Source organism: Hylobates moloch, unplaced genomic scaffold (genome assembly GCF_009828535.3).
Source record: "Hylobates moloch isolate HMO894 unplaced genomic scaffold, HMol_V3 SCAFFOLD_1, whole genome shotgun sequence".
Classification (NCBI taxonomy): Eukaryota; Metazoa; Chordata; class Mammalia; order Primates; family Hylobatidae; genus Hylobates; species Hylobates moloch.
In genome coordinates this window covers 91,211,900-91,235,482 of record NW_026652276.1, presented here as the reverse complement: position 1 = coordinate 91,235,482, position 23,583 = coordinate 91,211,900, and the positions used below count along the sequence as shown (strand labels likewise).

The 23,583-nt window shown below is 38.5% G+C and overlaps 2 protein-coding genes across 12 annotated transcripts in view; one reads left to right on the top strand and one right to left on the bottom strand.

Moving 5' to 3' along the window:
- Positions 1 to 7,201, top strand: part of RIF1 (replication timing regulatory factor 1) — a 98,849-nt gene extending 91,648 nt beyond the window's left edge. For 4 of the 11 annotated variants that reach the window (XM_058442056.1, XM_058442059.1, XM_058442054.1 and 1 more), the window contains 2 exons: positions 3,327 to 3,478; positions 6,490 to 7,200. The gene's annotated coding sequence lies outside the window, so the exon portion shown is untranslated. Of the gene's footprint in view, positions 1 to 3,326; positions 3,479 to 6,489 lie in introns of all 11 variants that reach the window. The other 7 variants (XM_058442069.1, XM_058442087.1, XM_058442086.1 and 4 more) reach the window with 3 other exon arrangements.
- NEB (nebulin) overlaps positions 1 to 23,583 on the bottom strand; it is a 251,975-nt gene that overhangs the window by 14,602 nt on the left and 213,790 nt on the right. Inside the window, exons 129-143 of the mRNA XM_058436183.1 lie at positions 19,783 to 19,893; positions 19,089 to 19,193; positions 18,440 to 18,544; positions 16,623 to 16,727; positions 14,967 to 15,077; positions 14,470 to 14,580; positions 13,750 to 13,863; positions 12,908 to 13,012; positions 8,260 to 8,364; positions 7,184 to 7,288; positions 6,446 to 6,538; positions 5,753 to 5,845; positions 3,642 to 3,734; positions 3,086 to 3,178; positions 1,681 to 1,773 (exon numbers count right to left, since the gene is read on the bottom strand). Of these exons, the coding sequence (XP_058292166.1) occupies positions 1,681 to 1,773; positions 3,086 to 3,178; positions 3,642 to 3,734; positions 5,753 to 5,845; positions 6,446 to 6,538; positions 7,184 to 7,288; positions 8,260 to 8,364; positions 12,908 to 13,012; positions 13,750 to 13,863; positions 14,470 to 14,580; positions 14,967 to 15,077; positions 16,623 to 16,727; positions 18,440 to 18,544; positions 19,089 to 19,193; positions 19,783 to 19,893 (1,542 nt within the window). The remainder of the gene's footprint in view (positions 1 to 1,680; positions 1,774 to 3,085; positions 3,179 to 3,641; positions 3,735 to 5,752; positions 5,846 to 6,445; positions 6,539 to 7,183; positions 7,289 to 8,259; positions 8,365 to 12,907; positions 13,013 to 13,749; positions 13,864 to 14,469; positions 14,581 to 14,966; positions 15,078 to 16,622; positions 16,728 to 18,439; positions 18,545 to 19,088; positions 19,194 to 19,782; positions 19,894 to 23,583) is intronic.

The following is a 23,583-nucleotide window of genomic DNA, read 5'->3' as shown; positions in this document are numbered from 1 at the left end:
ATTAGCAAGTATTTATTTTCTCTACAAAAAAACGTTTGTCTTACGGTCTAACAAATATTTAACAGGCCAAATCGATGCAATACGGCAATTTGGTCTTTGTCATTAAGTTCAAGTTGTAGAGATGGTCAAGTATAAAAGTTCAATATGTGGCATTGTCTATTTTCCACAGTATCTAATAGGCTTATGCACCACTGGGCAATTTTGCCTAAATGCAATCTGTGTAAAAATTAACACAAATGGTTACTTTAAAAGAAGTCCAGGATCATCAGGATCATTAAGGTTTCAAATAGATACAATAATATACTTACTGTTGTATAGAAGAAAATAATTAGAAAATAATTTTGAAAATTGTTGCAAGCCTTTCACTAAAAGGAATAATAATTATAACCCATAGGGAAAACAGTGAATATAACATTCCAAAAGGCATATTAACATTGAAAATTTAACAAAATTGAAGGATTGTTAGTGAATAGTAATTAAAAAACAGAACAAAAAGACAGTGGGACCAAAGAAAGTTACTGATCTAATTATGTCAAAGAATCAAACCTTTAGAATATATTTAAACTGACAATTAAAAATATTTTGGATTAATTCCCACTCCCCAGAAAAAAATCCATCTAAATTTTCCTAATGACATTTGATTCTCCATCGTAGGTATAAGTGAACCTAAGGTCTTGATATAGAAGTTTCAGAGTTGTGTATAATACACAAAGGATAATTTGTGTGTTAGAGTTTTTCAGCAACAATATTAATAAAAGAGAAAATAACATTAAATATAAGCTTATGATCTGATTGATTTGTAGATTAAAAAAAAATCAGAAGGCCTGGATTTCTATTCATGAAATGGCTTGTTTTGAGTAAGTATCAAAATAAGATTTATTTCTTCTTCTTTTTTTTTTTTTTTTTGAGACAGGGTCTCACTCCTGTTGCCTAGGCTGGAGTACAGTGGCACGATCACGGCTCACTGCAGCCTTGACTTCCTGGGGCTCAGATGAACCTCCCACCTCAGCATCCCAAGTAGCTGGGACTGCAGGCACGTGCCACCACGCTTGGCTAATTTTTTCTGTTTTTAGCAGAGATGGAATTTCACCATGTTGCCTAGGCTGGTCTCGACCTGCTGAGCTCAAGTGATCTGCCTGCCTCAGCCTCCCAAAGTGCTGAGATGACAGGTGTGAGCCACCGTGCCTGGCCCAAAATAAGATTTCTTTTGGTTTCAATATGGAGCAGTTTTCTTTCTTGGTGCTACTGTTTATCTGAATAGGGTCTGTGTTAAGATGATCCCTGTTCCTAAGGAAGAGCCACCATTTCTACATGTGGCTTCAAGTCCAGTATCTTGTCTTGCATCTCTAACCCAGTAACATCAGGTAAAAAGAGTTCCAAGTAAATAAGGGCTTTAGTGTTTGGTTTTTCTTTTCTGGAAATCAATTAACTTCAACAGTCCCAACAACATAAAGATGAAAAGGGAAGGAAATAAAAAGTTTTAAGGGACTATTATAGAAAGTATAAAATGTTAGAATCAAATGGTGAGTAGGAGATCTGGAAAACAGAAGGATTCAGTTGATGTGATTAAAAAAAAGATTTTGTTAAATTGATTATTATAAAGGGATGAACAGTGAGATGTTCTGTTTTGTAGAAATTATTATTTTTTAATATGGAGTTAAAGAGCTTTCTCCCAAATACCGAGCTAAAGTTTTCTTGATTGAGTTTGACTCGCTCCATCTCAGGAGTGACAGGTAGGGGAGTCCCCTTGCTCAAGTTCTCTTTGTACAGTATCTGTGTGCACAAAACCAACAAACAAATCAACCTGGACCCATCTTTTAGGTAGACTTAACCTAAAAAAACAGCCTAAAAGTATTTTTATTGTTGTTTTTATGATGAAGTACCTCAATAACTTAAAAATAGAGTTAACTATAGATCCCCTTTGGACATTTAGTCACACACAGGATGTCTGTCTTTAAAAGACATCAGTAAAAACACAGCTGCCAGGCTGCCGGCAGGAGTGGCTTGACTTATGTAGGCCTTCTCTCAAAGACCGGAGTATCAAATAGCATTCAAACTAATTGAAATTAATATCCATGAGTTGTTGGTAACATTAAATTAGGGAACCAGAGAAAGAGGAGAGAGAGAAAGAGAGAGAGAGGTAGGTTTGGGGGAACAAAATAAAGAATAAATGTTGAAAGCTAAATAATACTAGCTTTCAATGATACTGAAAGTTTTCCAAAGGAAAAATTATTTATATCTTAACATAGCGTACAAAAAATAGCCGAGACAAGTAAATTATATTTACTGTGAATTGCTGTGTTGTGTTTGAATGAAAATGTTTAAGAATGACATTCTTTTAAGAAAAGCTGCAAACACAGTGACCTCTAATGAGATTGGAGACTAGTATTGTAAGTGAAGTAACTCAGGAATGGAAAACCAAACATTGTATGTTCTCACTGATATGTGGGAGCTAAGCTATGAGGATGCAAAGGCATAAGAATGATACAGTGGACTTTGGGGACTTGCAGGAAAGAGTGGGAGTGAGGCGAGGGAATAAAACACTACAAATATGGTGCAGTGTGTACTGCTCGGGTGATGGGTGCACCAAAATCTCACAAATCACCACTAAAGAACTTATGTAACCAAATACCACCTGTACCTCCCAAACTTATGGAAAAATAAACATCTAAACATAGGAAAAAAAAAAACCTTAAAGAAAAGCTGCAAACACAAAGAATACATTAAACAGCCACAATAAATACAAATAAAATTCTAATTAACATTGTCCTTTTGAAAGGGTGTTAGATTTTACTTTTGACTGTCACACCAGTTAGAAACACCTACTGTTATTAAAGGAGAAATGGAGGAAGAAAACACAATATTACAGGTTTTTAAAGAAAGTGATAAATATCTATGTTTTAGAGAAAACACAGTTAAAATTTCACACCAGAACTAAATACTAAATTAGATTCGGGTTGAAAACTGAGGTAATATTTGGTATCATTACTTTCATTATATGAATTTAGTAATTTTACATTTGTAAGGTGTTATTATTTTAAATAAAATTAAGGGATTTTTTTTTTTTTGGCCCCCTAAGAAATACCGAGCTAAAGTTCTCTTGATTGCGTTTGACTCTCTCCATCTCTGGAGTGATAGGTGTTGGGATTCCTTTCCCCAAATTTTCTTTGTACAAAACCTGTGAGATACAAGAAAGTACCCAGAGGACATTTAAAACAAGCACAGAGAGTAAGGAAGGAAGGTAATGGGGGAAGGGGTTATATGTGAGAAGGCAGTTTTTTAGTAAGTAATATTTAGTAAGGATAATGTTTTTACTTTTTTCACAGTTTTAATGATGAACTCTACAAAGCTAATTCTGGAAATGAAAAAGTACAATGGAAAGCATTAAGTTATATAACGCTGAGGAATCTTGTCCATTCTACTTACAGTATTTCAAATCTAGTCAAGTCACTGAAAATGTTAAAGTATAATCGGAAATGTGAGTCATTTTGTATTAACATGGTTTTGGTCAGGTAATAATACACAACACACACAGACACACACAGAATTGCTGTTAAGATGTTACTTTCTTTAAAAAAGATGGGTTATTGTGGTGAATTTTTTATGGGAAATAGTTTCTTATATGAAATATTTGTAAATACCGAGCTAAAGTTCTCTTGATTGCGTTTGACTCTCTCAATCTCTGGAGTCACAGTGGTTGGAATGCCTGTTCCCAAGTTTTCTTTGTACATAACCTGTAGAAAATAATTAGAATACCCAGAAAGGTAAAATGACCGTAAATCCTTTAGATAGCAGCTACATGTGGGCTATTTGGGGGAAACTCATAAAAGCAATCTAGCTCTCAAATATAACATTCAAGGAACAGGGGGAAAAATTCCATAAATATTTATGTTGTCTTTTCCAAAATAGTAAAAATTTTACTACCTTGAAAACTGGGCACTAAATTAAGCATTTTCTATAACCACTTAGTGCATGCCTAAAATGCATTAATAAATTTACCAATGAGAAAAATCCAACCATTTTATTGCATCTAGCTTTGGTGCCTCAAATATAGTAGGCCTGCAGTGGACTTGTACTTAATGAATAGATTGCTTGGTTTAAAATTTTCCAATCATAGGATACTCTATTCCTTCAGGCTTATTGAGAATTTTCTGTTTGTTTTGTATGTTCTAATGAATGTTCCTCGCTGGCTCCTAATCTGTAGGAGCCTAGTCCCTGGATATGAGATGGCTTAATCAGTTTATTTTTCATGAAGAGCATCTTTACCTGAAATTTTTACTGCTAATTGCTGTATCAAGTAAACTAGTGTTTTCTGAATTGGGAGAAGTCCATATTTATTTTTTAGTAGTAGTATCTAAGGACTATGCATTTTAATGAAAACATTAAGGAACCTCCATTCTCTGAGCCTCCTTAACTCTGAACATTAAGTTTTCAGCCTAAAGGACTGAATGGGTTCTTTTAAATGGATGGATTCCCTGGTGTATTAGTGCATGGGGTGGGAAGCAACATACCCGGATTTTAATTCTTAAAATCAGTGACAAGCTAGGCGTGATAGCTTTGTTTTACAAGGAAACTTCTAGGAACTTTTGAACATCTACCTTCTTGGTAACAAAGTTGGCATTTCTTTACTCTTCACCCAACAAAGTGGACAACAACACAAAGCAAAATTAAAGAAAACCAAGAAGTTGTAATGCAAAGTGATAAAGGAACCTGGGCTAGCTTTCTCAACTCATATTAGAGGACACAAAACTCTAAATAAAATTTGTACCACAAGGAAATCTGTACCACAGAGTATAAGCAGAGAGTGAGAAGGGAATGAGATCTAAATAATAAGAACAACCTGCAAGAGAAGTATCAAGTATCTTTTAAAGAAAATCAAATGAGAGTTCAGTCCTCCATTGACCAGGGGAATCCTAAGACCAAGGTCCTCCCCTTTTATTGGCTATAAACTATTTCCCAAACTTCACATAGTCTTTTGCTAGTAGCCAACACCTGCCTAGAATCTGCCTATGGATGGGAAAAGGGGTGGGGTGCAGAGCCAGGGCTTGCTTGACAAAAGGTCAGGAGAAATGTGCTAACCTGATATTTCAGGTGTGGGGGACACCTGCCCTGCAATAAACTGCACAGGTGCCTGAAATTACCATGACAGAACGGGCTTAATGTATAATATACCATTGTAGGTAGATCACAGCCTGTAGCACTGCATTTACTAGATGGAGAGAGCAAAGAATACAGGAGAAGAAACCTTGAAAGGGAGGGGAGAAGAGACTTCACATGTCTACCCAGGGTCTTTTTGGACACTGGGAATCCTATCATTCATATGATGTGTCATACATACACACACACGTTTTATATATATACACAAAACCAAAGTATGTTATACTACTTAAATGTTTATATGTATATGCTTTTAGTTAAATTACTTGAGATCATCCCAATAACCTTATTACTACCATCAAAACATTTTACTTTGGAAACGAATGGCAGGATAATTAAGAAGCCAAGTCCGTGAGCTTCAAGTCAGTGACAGGTAGGAAAAGAAAGCCAAATCCCTTCTACTCCTTGATTATGAGAAGAGAGGTTTCTTATCTACTTTTGCAACCTGTAGTGACCCCATCAAGACTAAGGGAGAATTCACAACATCCCCAAGGCATGGAAGCTCTTGATAGGAAGCAGAAGGATAAGAGAGCACCAGGGTAGCAATTGAGAGATGGCCAGTCACACAAATGCAAGCTGAGAGTATGGCCACTACCGAGCTAATGTGCTTCTGCGTCTCCTTCACACGTTTCACTTCAGGCAGGTCAGGGATTGGAGTTCCTTGTCCTATTGCTTCCTTATACTTCACCTGCAGATTTAAAAATAGGAAAAGAAAGGTATTATTACATGCTGGACAGTTATTCCCAACATGTACATGTTGTTTGTAACCCCCAGATTTAAAAAATCAACAATGTAAATAACGCAAGCTTTATACTTAGTGTGAATGGGACCTCATTCTGATACTGGGTAAGAGGAGAACAATTCCTAGGACAGGGACGCTTTGTCTCTCTCGTCTCTTTGGGGCAGGGGTGGGGGCCCCTATTTAGACCGCAGCCCTTTCCTTTATACTCCAATGTCTTTATGCCCAACAGGTCATTTGACTAGGACAAACAGATTCACATACATATATCCAGGAAGGTTGGTTCTTTGACTGTACCGGATTCTACTTTCTCACAAGCCTCTCCGTTTTTCAGATCTAATCTCTCCCTCATGAAAACTGTCAAGGCACTGCACTGAATATGAGATGACTCTAGCCACTGGTGTATACCGTGTGGTGGTGGTACACAGGCACCTATTTTAGCAATATAAGCTGTTTCTGGTGACAGAGGCTTTGAGTGCAACTCATAGGTCATTGTAAATTATCAAAGGGAGGCAGAAAATATTGCAATTGCATTCGCTGTGTCTTTACCGAGCTAATGTGGTCCTGTGTTTGTTTCACTCTCATCATCTCAGGTGTCTTTCTGATAGCCGTTCCTGGTGAGACATCCTCTTTATATAAAACCTGGGCATTCAGAATCAGGACAGTGTTACACAGAAGAAAGGAAAACCCAGCAGTTCTGGAGAAAGACTAGGACACATGACTTCTGTGAAAACAACACACTAGACGATGTTCCCAGGCAAGTGCCAGAGCACCACACCTGACATTTCCATGTCAGTATCACCGACTCAGACCAATTATACAACATGGATCACTTTCCAGATCTTAAGATTTCTTCTAAGATTGTGGTACCGTACTAACACAGGATGAGAACAGCCAGGAAATGTTGATTAACAACAAAACCCTCCCATATGTAACACAAAATCCATTAAAGAAATGCAAAGTCAGTCAGTTATTTGGGGGAGGGATAACAAAAGAAATCACAATGTCAAAAAGAAATCCATCTTCTTGGAGCAAGACAACACATGTTACTGCTCTGGGATTAAAAAATTTAAAAATAAAAGTTACGTTGTTAGCAGTTTTAAAGTTATTTCAAATGGTCTCTGGAGAGATGATTTTGGAGCAAAGTATGGGGAATTTTAGCAAATCACTGCTAGTATTACTGAGGAGGTTAGATGTTAATTGTCTGTATCAATATAAGGCTAGTATATTTTTAAAGAGGAGAGTGAAATGACTAGGTTAGCATTAAATGCAAAATAGTAAATATACCGAGCTGAAATTCTTTTGATTTTCTTTTACACGCAGTATTTCTGGCGTGTCTTGAACAACTGTAATTTTTCCTTTACTGTTTTTAAGGTCACACTGGTATTGGAGCTATGAAGAAAGAGTAAACATCTTGTTAAGATTTCAACATTGCTTTATTTCCTTTATTTGTCCTATATTATGTAAAGAAAATTAAAATTCTGTATCTTTAAAAAAAAGTCTATGCCACAATAATTATGCCCAAGGGAAATTACTTGATAAGAATTTTGTGGAGAAACTAATTTTAAAAAACATATAAAGCTAGGGGTTTGTTTTTGTTTAAGTATCCCTTGCTTAGATTTAACTTTGAAAAAGATAGATGTCACCACTAATGGAAAGCAGTGATAGTTCACATTCAGTAAAGGAAGCCACTGACAGGGTTTAGGATACACTACCCCAAAATATGGCACCTTGGCATTTGAAAAAACAGCAGAAGCAGGAGGATGTTTCTGGCCTTCTCTGTTTTTTTCCTGAAGCAGATAATAATTATCTGACCTTCGTTTAAAGCAGGCAATAAGCCCCTCCTTCCAGAAGGGTCCTCCCTAGACCCAGAGGAAAGGAGCCAAAGACACAGAGATACTAGGAGAATCTGAACAAAGAGGCCTCGCTAAATCCCCTGTTTATTACCGTTGGATCATACCCCTCTTTGTCCAATCACACTTCTGCATCTCTATCCATAAAAATACACACATTTCCCTTTGGGTAGTCATTCTGAAGCTTTTATTAAATAAATTGTGTGTCTCTTGTTAATCTATCTTTTGCTACAGGGGTTTTAGCCATGAACCTTGCCATGGGTGAGGAAAAGATACTATATTTTCTCCCCTACACCACCAACGAAGTAACAGATGGGTCTTTCATGCTGTGATTTGGAATTAAGATATAAGGTGAGCCCAGAGATGAATTGAGCACACATTTCCTGGGGCAGGATGGGAGGTGTGGAGGGCTGCACAACAGCCCCACTGCAAGCCTGGGGTATCCAGAGGCATCTTCCTCAGCACCTCTAGGTGCCTGTGGGCTGTGCCTTACATTTAGTAAAAACTTACAAGGCTGAAGTTCTTTTGGTTCTCCCGGACTCTCTGTATCTCTGGTGTGTCCAAAACAGTCTCATAATATGACATGGACTTCTCAGCATCTTCCTTGTACTTTTTCTGGGAATAGATTCCAAGAAATAAGGAGGGTAAACACCACAGGGATATAGGCCAATGGGACCTAAAATAGGCTATTTTAGCCCTTCCAGGCTCAGCAGAGGGAAAGTCGTTTGTATTTTCTTAACTGTCCAAGGATGTTAGGGCATTGCAAGGAAGAACCCTCTCAGTCAAAGAGCACCATACTTTTTCTTTCCAGGAAAGCTGAGCCCAGACATTCAGTAGGACCTACTGTCATGGCAAAGCTGGCAGAGGGGGAACCTTGCTAGCTGGTCCACAGGAGGAAAGTCACAGCCAGCAAGGCCCAGAGAAGGAGATGGGGATGCCTCCAGTGGCAGTAGTCCTCGCTGGGCTGGATGAAGCTATGTAGCCAGACCGTTCAACAGGCAGGCAGAGAGAAGCTGGAGGGTTAAGAGTCAAAGACGTGACCTCTAGAAAGCCTTAGCTGGTGACAAGATGTTCACTGAGCCATGAGCAGGTGTGGTCAGGGCTCCCAGCTACAGGACTGAGCAGGCAGGCAAACAGGCAGGCCCAGAGGCATTTCCAGAATATGGCTCTTGATGCTGCAGAAAGCAGCCTGACAGGACTGGCAGCTCTACCAAACAGACACACCTGGAGCGTCACTAAGGCCAGCTGACTGGCCAAGGACTGCTCTGAACCAGACATCACTATTCCTTGGGCTCCCCTGTCCTGCCCCAGCCTTTGGCTGGAGAGACATGTCCATACAGAGGCTGCTTTTCCAGACGCCAGTGGGCAGTCAGTCCCACCACCAAAATGATTGTTTTTATTCTCTGCAGCAGAACACTTTAGAGCCTTATTTTTCTTTCATTGCTTGTCACTATGTCCTTTCACTTTTCTCTCTAGCTTAACTTAGCTCCAGTTTTCTCCACTCTTCAGGGAAGTTTTGGTTTGTAGGGCTGAGGGCTGAGGAATGAGACTAGCCACTGTTATAATGGGGATAAAACTATTCTGTCTGTCTCTATTTACATTGTTAATATAGGAATTACATTTATAAGTATTGAAATTTGTAATCTTGCCAGAGACAACAAACAAGCAGTTTCAGCCAGTGAGAGATTTAGGCCTAGATTTTGTTCATCTAAATGGAAGCAAATTAAAGCCAAGATTTTTTGGAAGAAACAGTAGTTCACCAGGAACAAATGTTTTGTTCATGGAAAAAGTCACCTGGATGACTCCTTAGCTATGTAGATGTAAGGACAACAGTTCTCATTGTCCTGGGAAAAGAGTAGAAACAATCGTCCTTTTATTTTATTTTTATTGTTTTTCTTTTATTTTTTCCAAGATTAAGCAAAAGCTACCTCAACTGGTTTGCAGAGCTGGTGCTAATCCCTTAGAGGGGTAATCACATATGAACACGGAACTTGGATGTATTCTGGGAGAAAGGGACCTGAACTCCCTGGTGTTCCCAGACCAAATTGAGGGTTGGGCTGCTATTTCTCGTGGCCCAATAATGAAATGCAGATGAACTTGGGAGGAAGAGAGGTTTTTTTTTTTGAGACGGAGTTTCGCAGTGTCTTCAGGCTAGAGTCCAGTGGCGTGATCTTGGCTCACTGCAACCTCTGACTCCCTGGTTCAAGCGATTCTCCTGCCTCAGCCTTCCGAGTAGCTGGGATTACAGGTGTGCGCCACCACACCCAGCTAATGATGGGGTTTCACCATGTTGATCAGGATGGTCTCAATCTCCTGACCTCGTGATCCGCCCACCTCGGCCTCCCAAAGTCCTGGGATTACAGGCGTGAGCCACCACGCCCGACCAAGAGTTTTTATTTCTGTAACTGGTTACTGGGAGAAGGCCTGGAAATTATCACCAGGCCAACTCAAAATTACGAAGTTTTTCAGAGCTTACCTTTTAAGCTATATGTCTTTGTGTAAGTGTTCATTCATCTAAAGACATAAGTGATTAACTTCTTTTAATTTATAACTAAGGTCTGAATTCTGAAGACCCTCCTCTGGAGCCTCAGTAAATTTACTTAATTTAAATGGGTTCAGGTGCTGGGGTGATTACTCTTATGTTGTCTCCTGCTAAATCAGGGAGGTTTGAGGAGTTTCTTCAGACCCCCAATAAACTTGTATGTGGAGGCCTGGGGAGATTTTTTTAGACCCACAGTAAAACTTGTTTAATTCTACATGGGTCCTGTTAAGAATTCATTATTTTGTTATGCTTTAAGGCCCAGGAATGGCCTAGACGAAACTTTTGGTGGGCTTTTGTTACATCCCAGCCTTTGTACAGGGACACTGGCTTTTAATATCTAACTTAACCATTCATTTAGTACTCAAACAGTTGTTAGTGAGACCTGGCCTGCCATACTGGTATTAAGTATTCAGTACAGTAGTCCCCACTTATCTGAGGTTTCACTTTCCACTGTTTCAGTTAACTGTAGTCAACCTCGGTCAAAAATAAGAGTACATTACAATAAGATATTTTGAGGGAGAGAGAGAGACCACATGCATGTAACTGCATAACTTTTATTACAGTATATTGTTATAATTGTTCTATTATTGTTAATCTCTTACTGTGCTAATTTACAAATTAAGCTTTCTCTTAGGTGTATATGTATAGGAAAAAACAGTATATATAGGGTTAGGTATTGTCTGTAATTTCAGGCATCCACTAGAGGTCTTGGAACATATCCCCCTCGGATAAGGGGAGACTACTGTATAGTATCCTAAATTTGTGAGTCAGCTTACATTGCTTGTATTAACCCCCAAGCATGAGGTTTAAGAGTTATAAATACAGACTCTCCATTGGAAATCAAGAAGCAAGTTTGTGGAAACACAAGCACCATCTCACCAGTATTTACCATTCAACTGTAAATACTGATCTGAACTGGGGAGGAACTAACTTGCCTGGCTATATTTTAGGCCTTGAGGAACCAGCCAGAGCCCCAGGAGAGCAGAGCAAGTGACTTGATTCCACACTGGGATAGGCCCACATGCTGAAGCTTTCGTTAAAGATCAGCAGTGTCAAAAGCAGAAGGTAAAAGGCTGGTGAGCCTCTCACAGCCCCAAGAATGTCAGCCTCCCTGGCTCCCTCAATGAACACAACATGGTAATTTGGAGCCCATATAATTTTGGTAATTTTTAAAAAGCTAATTATTCTTCCGCATCCCTACCCTTCAAAGAAAAGAAAACATTTCTACCATTTGAATATACCTGCTTCCTAATCAAACCACTCTCTAGTGATAACTATATTTTTCATGTGTAATTTTACAATATACAACTATATGTTGCCAATAAAGGGTTGAAATCCTTGATTCCCCAACCTGATTGGACATTAAGAGATTATCTGTGAAAATTAAAAACAAACAAAAATAGATTTCCAGAGCCTACCACAGATTTACTAGCATCAAAATTCCAGAGTTGGACCAGGGAATCTACATCCCCAGGTGCCTATAAAGCACAGCTAGGGCACGTTAACTATGGCTTTGGAACTCATTGATCAGAAGACAAGCACAAATTCTAATCTGGTGCCACTCAAACAAATTGCAGACTCCTGACCATCACTGACAATCGTTAATACAAATAAAGGCCTATCCTGGGGTGTGAAGGACAGCCTACTTTTTTTCATCTCTCTGTTTGTAGGAAGATGGAGAGTTATTCATCATGAGGGGAGTCAGGGTTTAGACTGTGTGTTCTCAGTCTCAATCTTGTTTGAGATTGGTAATCCAAATGTGGGCTACTTTGTTTCTTACAGATTTGCGCACACATTTTTAAAGCCACATCATAAGAGATTTTACATGTTAAAATATTGATTCATTAATTACAAGTTGTACCATGTAAGAGTTCTTCAGTACCTTAAAATTCCTGCATCGTAGGTTACCCTCTCACTCTTTTCTTTTCTTTTTTTTTTTTTTTGAGACAGAGTCTTGCTGTGTTGCCCATGCTGGAGTGCAGTGGTGTGAGCTCGGCTCACTGCAAGCTCTGCCTCCTGGATTTACACCATTCTCCTGCCTCAGCCTCCCAAGTAGCTGGGACTACAGGCGCCCGCCACCACACCCGGCTAATTTTTGTGTATTTTTTTAGTAGAGATAAAGTTTCACCGTGTTAGCCAGGATGGTCTGGATCTCCTGACCTCGTGATCCACCCACCTCGGCCCCCCAAAGTGCTGGGAATACAGGCATGAGCCACCATGCCAGGCCCCTCTCTCTTTTTTTTTTTTTAAGAGTATCACCTATCACCCAGTGGTGCAGTCACAGCTGACTGCAGCCTCAACTGCCTGGGCTCAATTGATCTTCCCACCTCAGCCTTCCTAGAAGCTGGGACTGGCATGCACCACCACACCTGGCCAATTTTTGTAGGGACAGGGTTTTGCCACATTGCCCAGGCTGATCTCAAACTCGTGGACTTAAGTGATCCACTTGCCTTGGCCTCCCAAAGTGCTGGGAATACATACGTGAGCCACTGCACCTTGTGAATCTCTTTTTTATTGGGAAAAACTGATTTGAAGAATCTCTTAAGGTATTAATGGAAGGACTTCCATTCTTTCATGATTGGGGTTTATGAGTGATGGCATGACGAATGTCCTTACCTGGCTTGAAAGATTCTTGACTTGTTGGGCATGAATGATCTCTGGAGTATCAACCACAGAAGTGAAATTGGCTTTCTCCATTTCTGCTGATTGCTTATACTTAATCTGTAAAACGACACCCAGTAGTTGGGTAAATGTTTACAATGTGCACAACAGTTGTTGGCTTGATTTGATTAAGAGGTGAGCCATATTTCTTTTCCAAGAGGGACTCATTCATTTGACATTCAACAGATATTTCTTCCTATTTTGTTCATAGTTTTATACCAAAGAGTGAGATTAGTAAGAAAGGTCAAGTCCTAGCTGTTGAGAGAAGATTTAGTTGGATGCAGGATGGGATATGGGTAAGGAGGGATCATCACCAGATAGGCATGGATTGTTTACATATGAGCTGGGAGGATGACAAATAAGCAAAAGACCCATACCAATGAGCATTAGACAAGCTGAGATGCCTAAAAACTGTTCTAAACTTAGGGCTTGAAAGGAGAGGAAGAACTCGCAAGATATTCTAAGCAAGGAATTCCTGGCATCAAATGAGTGGATTGACTCAGAAACAAGGCCAGGATGTCGAGTTTGCCCCAGCTCCAAACAGCTACTTAATTCCTCAATTTCTGCCCTTTGCTCTGAATGTCCCCAGAGCCTATAAACTCAGAAAGGCAGACAGCAATGAGCCTGGCAAAGGGTCCTCCATCCTTTCATTGGGGTGGATTCCTCCAGGCAGATGTTCAAGAATGCCATTATATGCATGTGACTTTCACCAATAAATCAGATGACAGAGGGACACTTTATGTCCTTAAAGTTACAACTACTTTCCTGAAAAATTGACATCGAATAGTAGCACTGACCTGACTGGCAATATCAGTAGCATTCCTGGCCCTCATAAAATCCGGAGTTTCATTGGCCATGGCATTCAGGCCTCTTCCTTTGACTTCCAGTTCCAGGTCTCGCTTATACTCTTTCTATAGTAGCATTAAAAGAAAAAAAAAGGTACCTAAATTCTACTACTAGGTAATAAACATACAGGGTGAATATAAATCCACATACCACGCCACCCCAGTTATCACAGATAGTGTTGCTTGCTACTCTTCACCTTCACTCCTCCGTGTGGTAGGATGGAGTGGTGTCTCCAGAAGTCCTCTGGAGGAAACTATTCTATGCAAGTCAGTATGGGTCAACAGAGGTCTCCTTTTGAATACTTTTAGCATTCTCTGCTTAGCAGATTAGAGTATAAAGTAAATTGTACATCTAGTTTGGTACATAACTAAGATTACACTTAGGTGCACACCACTCCAGTGTCGTGTTTTTATGTAAATAAGCACACCAAATATATCAAGTTAAATAATATTAGATAATAGATTATGATAACCACTACAGAAACATACTGTTATAATAGCCATTCATCAGAAATTGAGATATATTTTATGTAATGGTTAACAGTTATGTTGTATATGGAATCTGAAAATCAAAAGCTCTGTTTTTCTCTGTTCTCTGTTTTTGTTTTGCTTTTTCTGGTGTAATTTGGCTAACAAAGAAATGATGCTCTATGAATTCAGCTGTGGGCCTACCTCATTGAGGATTTGAGTGGCATTCTTTGCTCTTAGCATGTCAGGTGTATCTTCCATTTCAGTGAGGCCCTTCCCACGGATGCTTTCCTCTAGATCTTTCCTGTACTCTTTCTATATCATGAAAGAAAAGCAACAACACTGACAAGAAAGCCCAGATTGATTCTCTTAGGCAAAGAAGAAAATAAGAAACAATTCCAATTTTTAAAGGGTTCACAGTTTAGTAAGTAAAAATATGAATAAAGGCAGGGTATAAGCATGATCAGTTAACATTAAATAGCAAATGAAAACTTGAAGTTAATAGAATGCTAAGGTAATATTCAAATAAAACATAAGAATTAACATGGGTAATAGATTAGGTGGTAGTACCAAGCACATGAGAACCCAATTTGAAACCCACAGTTAGGTGGTGATGTAAATGGTAGGAGGAACACATTAATGAGTGTCATTAGTGCAATTATTTGGATTAAGCGGGAAAGAAAAGACCAAGTGGGCACTACCTCGCTTGCTATTTTAGTTGCATATTTGACATGTAACAAAGCTGGCGTGACCTCCAGGCCAGTCAGGTTTCTGCCTTTAATGGACTCTTCATAATCTTTCCTATATTCTTTCTAATGTAAGTAGGAAGGAAAGACAAGTTAAAAAAAAATCTTTATTACAATTTATCTCTCCATCTCAGGAAGAAAAAAAATAATAGCATTTTCCATATATGGGCTCTTAACTCGATCATAGTTCTGCTAATGGTCACACATTTGAAACATGTATGATTGTACTTGAAATACTTTGTCTGGAGCAAATGGCCACAAGGAAACTCAGGCTGAGACACTTTGATGGGCCCCTCACTCATCAGTCTAATGTTGTGACTGGGGCAGGCCCTTCGCAGAGTGGAAGGATGGATGCACCATCAAGACTCTGAATCCTCTGTTGTCTCTTCTGAACTTTCCCACACCTTTCTTAAGGTGACAAAAGATTTTATTTCAGAATTACAAGTCAGTGATGCAAGGGGAAAAAAAATCGCAGAGGAAGAAGAGCCTAAGGCTACCAAATGCTAACTTGCTTTTTTTCCTAATCATGACCTGTTTTTTTGATATGGGGTCTTGCTATATTGCCCAGGCTGGTCTCAAACTCCTGAGCTGAAGTGATCCTCCTGCCTCAGCCTGCTGAGTAGCTGGGACTACAGGTGTATGCCACCACACTCAAGAGTTTTGACCTGTTTTTTTAAAAATCACTGAATAGCTTAGGTGGGCAGTGAGGCACAGAGGAATTCTATGGTTTTGTCCATTCTGCCTCCCTGCCCCATCTCCTCTCCAGTCTCCAGACTTGGCTGACTCACAGAGGGGCTTGGAACAGATGTTGGAACTCTACTTTTGTAATTTTGTTATTTTAATAGAATTTTAAATTTACAGGAAAGTCACAAGAACAGTATAAGAAACTCCTATAGATCCTTTACTCAGATTCGCCAATTGTTTGAAACCATTTTAAAGTTTTGATGACCTGACATTCTATCACCGGAAAGCTCCACAAACTGCTACTTTTATTTAAAACAATTTTTCTTTATAGTTGGAGGAAGAGAGGCAAATGGAAATTCCAAATAAGCCCATTTCCCACTGAAGACAGAGTAAGATTTAAAATAAGATTCCATTCTCTACTCTTGGTTAAAAATGACAAAAAAAAATTTAATGTTTCTGCTTACAATTCTAGAATGACGAATATGGCATCTTAACTTTTGATTATCTGGTATCTTGATAAACATCTTGATCACAAATACCCTTTTTTTTGGCTTGGGGCATTCTACTAAGAGTAGAGCATTTCAAAGCCAAAGGGGTGTCTGTGTGGAGGGAACTTTTCATTCATAAAGGAAAATCCAAATTACATTCAGTATAATTTGTTTGTGTTGGGAATAGTTTTCCATGTTCTAATTTTACAGAAATGGCTGTTGAAATAAGACATATGGTAAATATCTACTACCTAGAGCATTTTTAAAAAATAGCTGAACCATAGGATTTCTGAGATGGAGAAGATTTTAGTGATCACATGATAAAAAGTTTCATCAGCTATCACTTTTTGGATGACAGGAAACTGGCTATGTCATGGGCAGAGCTTGTGTTCAGTAGTGTGGTGGATCATTGTTGTGTGGTGTGGTTTTTTTGACATACCCCACTCTGCATCTGCTGAGACTCTTTGGCAGTGATATACGTTGGTGTTTCAAAGTCCAGCATGGGTTTTCCTCGTTCCTTTTCATACTTTTCTTTGTATTTCACCTGGTGATAGAAAGCCATGTTAGATATCTCTCCTTGGGTCAATTCCTAGACAGCAGTTTAAGGATAGTATTTTTTAATTGATATGTTCTGTCAATTGGATGGCATCTCATTGCCACTCAAAACAGTTTCCTGTTATGTTTCAGATCCAGTACATTTTTTTGGTGTCTAGGTGTTGAGGGGATGGGTACCATTACTGTCTGCAAGGCATAATTAGGATTTGGATTCAATTCAAGGAGACAAAAGAATCATTGACAAGAACCAGCTGAGAGAAATGCTGATGCAAGAAAATGCATGGGGAAAATTACCCAGGTAGATGATGTTGGTCAATAATTGATGGGCAGCTGTAAACACTTTGAATATTTCTGATAAAAATCCTTAGTTTTTCTTTCACAAGAACTTTTATCAGAGACCTGGGGTCTAGATTGAATGGATAACACATGGAGCTTTATTTATAAGTAAACAACTCTATGTGGGTCCTGACTGGCCATATATTTAATGCAGCCAATAAATTGGTATAAAAATGAACACTATTTACATATTGACTGACAAAAGAGCCTCAAGGCTGTTGTATAAATACAATTTCCTCATCCTCATAACGTGGTTAAGAATCAGGGGAGCCACATAAATGTTTGTATGTGACAGAGCAGAACTGGAAAAACAGGCGAAGACCCTCATGTACGCAGCACCTTGATGGCAGTGCTCAATCTCCGAGCTCTTGGGTTGTAACAAGATGTTGGAATAAAGGCCTGGGGACACATACTGCCCTACAAAAGACACGAGGACGTTTCTAGTAGTCCTCATGGTTAATGCCCAACAGGGGACCTAAATAATGCTGAATTTGTGATATAGGAGGTCATGTGATAGTAAGTTCTTTCCTCTGAGAATCTTCAATTATAGTCATGAATTGCTTAACAACTGGGATATGTTATGAGAAAGGCTTTGTTATGCAATTTCATCATTGTGTGAACATCACAGAGTGCACTTACACAAACCTAGATGGTATAGCCTGCTACACACCTAGGCTATATGGTATAGCCTGTTGCTCCTAAGCTAGAAACCTGTACAGCATATTACTTTACTGAACTCTGTAGGCACTTGTAACACAAGAGTATTTGTGTATCTTGATATCTCTAAGCATAGAAAAGGTACAGTAAAAATATGGTATTAAAGATTTTAAAATGGTACACCTGCATAGGGTAGTTCCATTATAATCTTAGGGGACCACCATCATACAAGTGGTCTGCCATTGACCAAAAACATCATGCGGTATATGACTGTATCTTACAAATTTAGTAATTTTGTAAATTCCCAGAAATGCTTTCGGTAGTATACCTGATCATATCACTTCTCTGTTTGAAATCTTCCTGACTCCCTATAATCTACTGTAGTGTTCCCTAACCTGGGGCACGAACCCATGGGGCACACTGGAGTTACCATGAGGGGTTTGTCCCCTCATAACACACTCTTCATGCTTCCAGCTTCATGCTTCCAGCCCCTGCCAGTAGCACATAATTGCATGTATATTTCTCAACTATATGTAGATGTTGTTGTAATTTATAACATAAGAATTTGTTTCAAAAAGTTATCAAATTCAAAGCCCCTTATATCTTTGTGCATTTTCTCAAACAATGGAGGAAATCAATGAAATTTTTTTTCACATTGTACTGTGGATGAATGTGTGCCAGAGGAAAAATTGGTCTTGATCCACTTACTATACTCTGTAATTCTGTGGCCTCTTTTAGGTGAAGCTGCTCCAGATTATCGGGTATGGTGTGGTAGTGGCCTTTACTCTTCTCATACTTCTTCTTGTACTGGTACTGAGGGGAAGGTGGCAAAAAAGGCACATTGATGGAGAAGCTGCTCAGCATTCCTGTTTTTCCTTTTTAGATTAGACATTTACACAGCACCATTGTCAAGGTCAAACTAAAAATGGCAAACACTAAACAGGAGGTTAAGAAAAAGTTTTAAAAATGAGGATCCAAGTTCAGTATTGTCAGTTAAGATGTAAACACTTAGGTTATGTGGCTTGTTCAAAGTAGGTGTTATAAGTAAAAAGTTAAAAGTGAAAGAAACTATTCAAGAGGGTATTTCTATGTCCTTAGAGAAAAGGGAATGGTTAATTGGAGGGCAAAGTTTAAATATTTTTAAAAAAGAAGCATTTTTACATTCTGAGAGGTGTTACAGACAACGGAGAATTGGTAAATTAATTTTGTCATTTGGAAAAATACACTCAAATGAGAACAGTTTTGTAATAAATCTAGGGTATCAGTAGCAGAGAAGAAGATGCATCTAGGCTCAGAGAAAGAATTTAGTTCCAAATGGGTAAAATAAGCTGTTTCTGGAGCAAATGACTGAGCTTACAGAACTGGCAAGTTGGCTTGTATTCAGGACATGATTCATGATCAGAGACTCCTTCATGTCAGTCACAGGTTTGTGAAGTTTCTTCAGGTCAGCCTTGTATTTAACCTGTGTGTTAAGGTGGAAGAAAGGAAATCACATAAATAGGAAATGGAACAGCACTAATGGAAATCAAAGTGAGATAGCCCATCGTCAAACAAATGCTGGAGATGGTGATGAAAAACCATACCTCATTCAAAGTAGCCAGAAGGCAGAAACAACCCAAGTGTCTGTCAGCAGATGAATGGATAAACAAAATGTGGCATATACATACAATGGAATATTATTTAGCCATAAAAAGGAATGAAGTTCTGATATATCCTACAACATGGATGGACCTTGAACATATTATGCTAAGTAAAATAAGCCAGACACCAAAGGACAAATACTGTTTGATTCCATTTATATGTGCTCTCTAAAATAGGCAAATGCATAGAGACAAAAAGTAGATAAGAGGTTCCCAGGAGCTGACGGGAGGAGGGAATGGAGAGTTTTTGCTTAATAGTTATAGTTTCTGTCGGTATGAAAACATTTTGGAAATAGTGACAGTAGTTGGATAATATTGTGAGTGTTATAAATGCTACTGAATTGCACACTTAAAAACAGTTAAAATGGCAAATACCGTGTTATATATTTTACCACAGTTTTAGAAACATACCTCACTTGCAAGATTATTAGCATCTTTCATGACTTTGTAGAGCTGGCTGTCTTTTGGATTGTATTTTGGTGTCTTGCCCTTTTCTTTATCGAAATTTTCTCGGTATTTAACCTAACAGCAAATGCAAACATCCAAATTATTCCTGGACATCAATCAATTTGGGAATTGGGGAATAGTAGAGACACAAATGCCAAAGAATATGCGTTGTACATAGAGTGATCATATAATCTATTATCCAAACTGGGACATTTAAAGAAGACACTATTAATAATTAAGAATGACAAGACAACAGGCATTCAAATATACGATCACTGGCCTTGCTCATTTTTATATTATTCCAAGGTATAAAAAGTAATCACCTCTTTCTAATGCAAAACAAAAAAAAAATGGAAAAGGCTTCAGGCTAAATTCAGAGATGTGATTTAACATACTTGATTTGGAGCATTTTAGCACTCCTAACTAGCAAAACCAACAGCAATTTAAGTCTGTATGAAATCCAAAGAAGGGCTGTAAATGATCAAGAAGGTTGAAAAATAAGAAATCTATTAAATTAGGAGAATTTATTGTTATTTTAAAATAGTACTTTGGCTATATCATTTAAAAATTATTAAACTTGGCCAAAAATGGTATAACTCCTGAGTAAACAAATATGAGTTTGGGAGTTAATGGCTTCAAGTGTGATTTCAGACTAGAAGTAGGAAAAAAGTGAGATACTTTAGAATGATGAGAAAAAATAAGATTAAATATACTTTTAGTATACATAAAAATAAGTTTAGGTAGGCAGAGGGCTAAGTAACTGCAATTTAAAAAATAAGCACAATGCCTTGCACCAATAGTTGCTCAGTAAATGTGATTTGATTGAAAGGAAGAGACAGTCATTATGTCTAGGTAAAATATCTAAAGAGGATGGTAGCTGGGTGTGGTGGCTCATGCCTGTAATCTCAACACTTTAGGAGGCCAAGGTGGGCAAATTACTTGAGCCCAGGAGTTTGAGACCAGCTTGGGCAACATGCTGAAACCCCATCTCCATTAAAAATACAAAAATTAGCTGGGCATTGTGGTGCACACCTGTAGTCCCAGCTACTCAGGAGGCTGAAGTGGGAGGATCACTTGAGCTTGGGAGGTGGAGGCTGCAGTGAGTCAGGATCGCACCACTGCACTCCAGCCTGGGCAACAGAGCAAGACCCTGTCTCACAAAATAAATAAGAGATTTATAGGAGAATTCAACAGAATGGAAACTGACAGAAACATCTCCTAATTGAAAAACAAACTGATGCTTTTGTCAACAGTATTGTATTGTAGAATTAAGGCCAGAAGTAGAATTCTACTAGTTACTCACTCTAGGAGGAATGAAAACTGAGCTGTTGTTTCTAGATGTTAGCCAACCAAAAGGGTAATATTTAACCCTCAGGGAATCCTAGAGTTTCTGTTATTGTTAAGATGAAAGACACTAACAGCAGTACCCTTCATGCTTCATCACTGCTCTTCACCTCCCCCAACTTGACACATCCAGCACAACAGACACAAAATAACAATGAAATCTGCCACATCAGAGAAAATGCATTCACAATGCTGAGACTGCTTTTCTTTTAATAAATCCTCAGTGGAAATGCAGAGAAAAAATAAGCATGCAGAACAGTTCAGCATGATGCAGGCACACTGAGACAGACACACAAAGTAAAGGAAAAAGAAATGTAAACAAATGCTACAATGGCTCTTCCCTGAAAAAGTTTCACTCCCAAATAAAGAAGTGGAAGGCCTGCTAAGGAAAGTCTGAGGTGTGAGCTGGTGTCTGGACCAAAGGCAACTTTTCCTAAGAGATATAGAAGTCCATAAAACTAGGAGATGTTCCCAAGAGTTGTGAAACACAGAAAAGCAAACCAGATATGCAGAGTCAGAGTAGGGAAGAAAAGAAGCAAAAGCCCACCTCAAATGAGAATAAAATCTGCTTCTTTTAGAAGCAAACTAAAAGTCCTTCTTCTATCTATCTATCTTTTAGAAAATACTTGTTTCTGAAGAGGTATTTTTCAAGCAGCAATCCCATTGGTTCCACTTCAGTTTTTTTTTTTATTCTGTTAATTTCAAGTTAACTTCAACCTTTTTAACTGAAAAAAAGTTATGGCTCCCTTCTCCATAGGAAGTCCTCTAAACAAATGCAGCTTAGTACAACTACTAATATGAATCTGAGTTCAGCACTTTTGGCCTTCCTTTTTGACTGGATCTTCTTAAAACTAGTATAGTTTGAAAGGTAAGGACATGCACCAGGTTTAGGACTCTAGGAATTCTTGGAATGGTGTTTGACTAGGGAGTAATGTAGTAAAACTATATACACTTGGCATTAGGGAATGGTGAAGCTTTTTCCCATTAACCATGGAAGCTAAGAGGCAACTCTGCAATGCTGTGTATTGGCAAGTGGCAGTCCCCGGGATTTATAATCCCATCAGGCTCAGAAATTGGGCCTATTATGGATGTAGTATAGGAAAGTGATTTTGAATTAATTATATTTTTAGGAGTTTAATTTAAAGTTTAAGATCTAATTTTTTAGCTCCTTTTTAGTGAATTGAGATGTATACTGGTGCTTCTAAAGACTGAAGAACAGTCCCGAGAATTAGAAAAGCTATTAAAAGTTTATACTGTTGATTCATAGTAGGCCTGAACTGAGAAACTATATTAAATACCAATCTTCAGTATATTAAAAATCAAAAATGGCAAATAACTTAAGAAGCAGAGGTTTCTTTGGTTGAAGATGAGATTCTCAGTTTGTTTTCATCATTTAATTTGATCAGTGTCAGCAACCTAACATACACATACATTAGGAGGCCATCTCTGAGTCTAGTCTACCTTCCTATTCCAAGTGGTATGTTCCAGATGGAAAGTTTCATGCAGGAAAAGAAGGGTGTGTGCAAAACTATATCCTTCAACAAATTTCCACAGCAATCTACACGTTCCAACACAAAAATCAACAGAAAAGAGTGCAACCTGGTCAGTCCCCTGACCAATGCCAAGAAAGTAGATGAGAATCAGAGGAAGACAGAAATAATGGCTTGCTGGTCTCAGTCTTTCTTACATCACTGATGAGTGCATTAATTTTCTTAAGATGCCTCATCATAGGGGTGTCATAAGATACAGCGCCATGCCCTCTCCTTTGGCCTTTGAGGTATTCTGCCTAGAGTACGCAGCAAGACAGCAAAGTCAGAACAGGGAGAGCCCACACACAGCTGAAGCTCCCTTGGGCCCAGGGCCACACCATGAAGCTGTCAATCCGGAGACCAGCCTTTCACAGGAAGTAAATGGGACCCGTGGGGTCCCATTCTTCATACCATAGAATTCACTTAGTACTAGGAATAGGAGCCTCTTGATTTTCAAAAACAATAAAGTTTTCAAAATTTCAACATCAATAGTCGTTTGTTTTTAAATTATAATGATATGACCTTGTACATTTAAAAACATTAACTTTTTGCATTAATAAGTAAGTTCTTGTTACATCTCATTACTCTTAGAGATTCCACTGTTTTTTTTTGTTGTTGTTGTTGTTGTTGTTGGTGGTGGTGGTGGTGGTGGTGGTGGTGATCCCATATCTTAGTTTCAAATACTTATACAATTCCATTAATTTACAATAAAATATGTTACATAGGAATTTTAAGTTTAAAAACTTTTTAAAAATAATATTTGCTTTTCATCAGTCATCTGACCCTCTTGTGTTTTCATAATTCTAACTCGTTCTGTCACTTGACATTACTGCATTATATCTTCCAAAAGATTGGAATCCCATGTTTGCTATTGCTGAAAGTCAGTCACTCA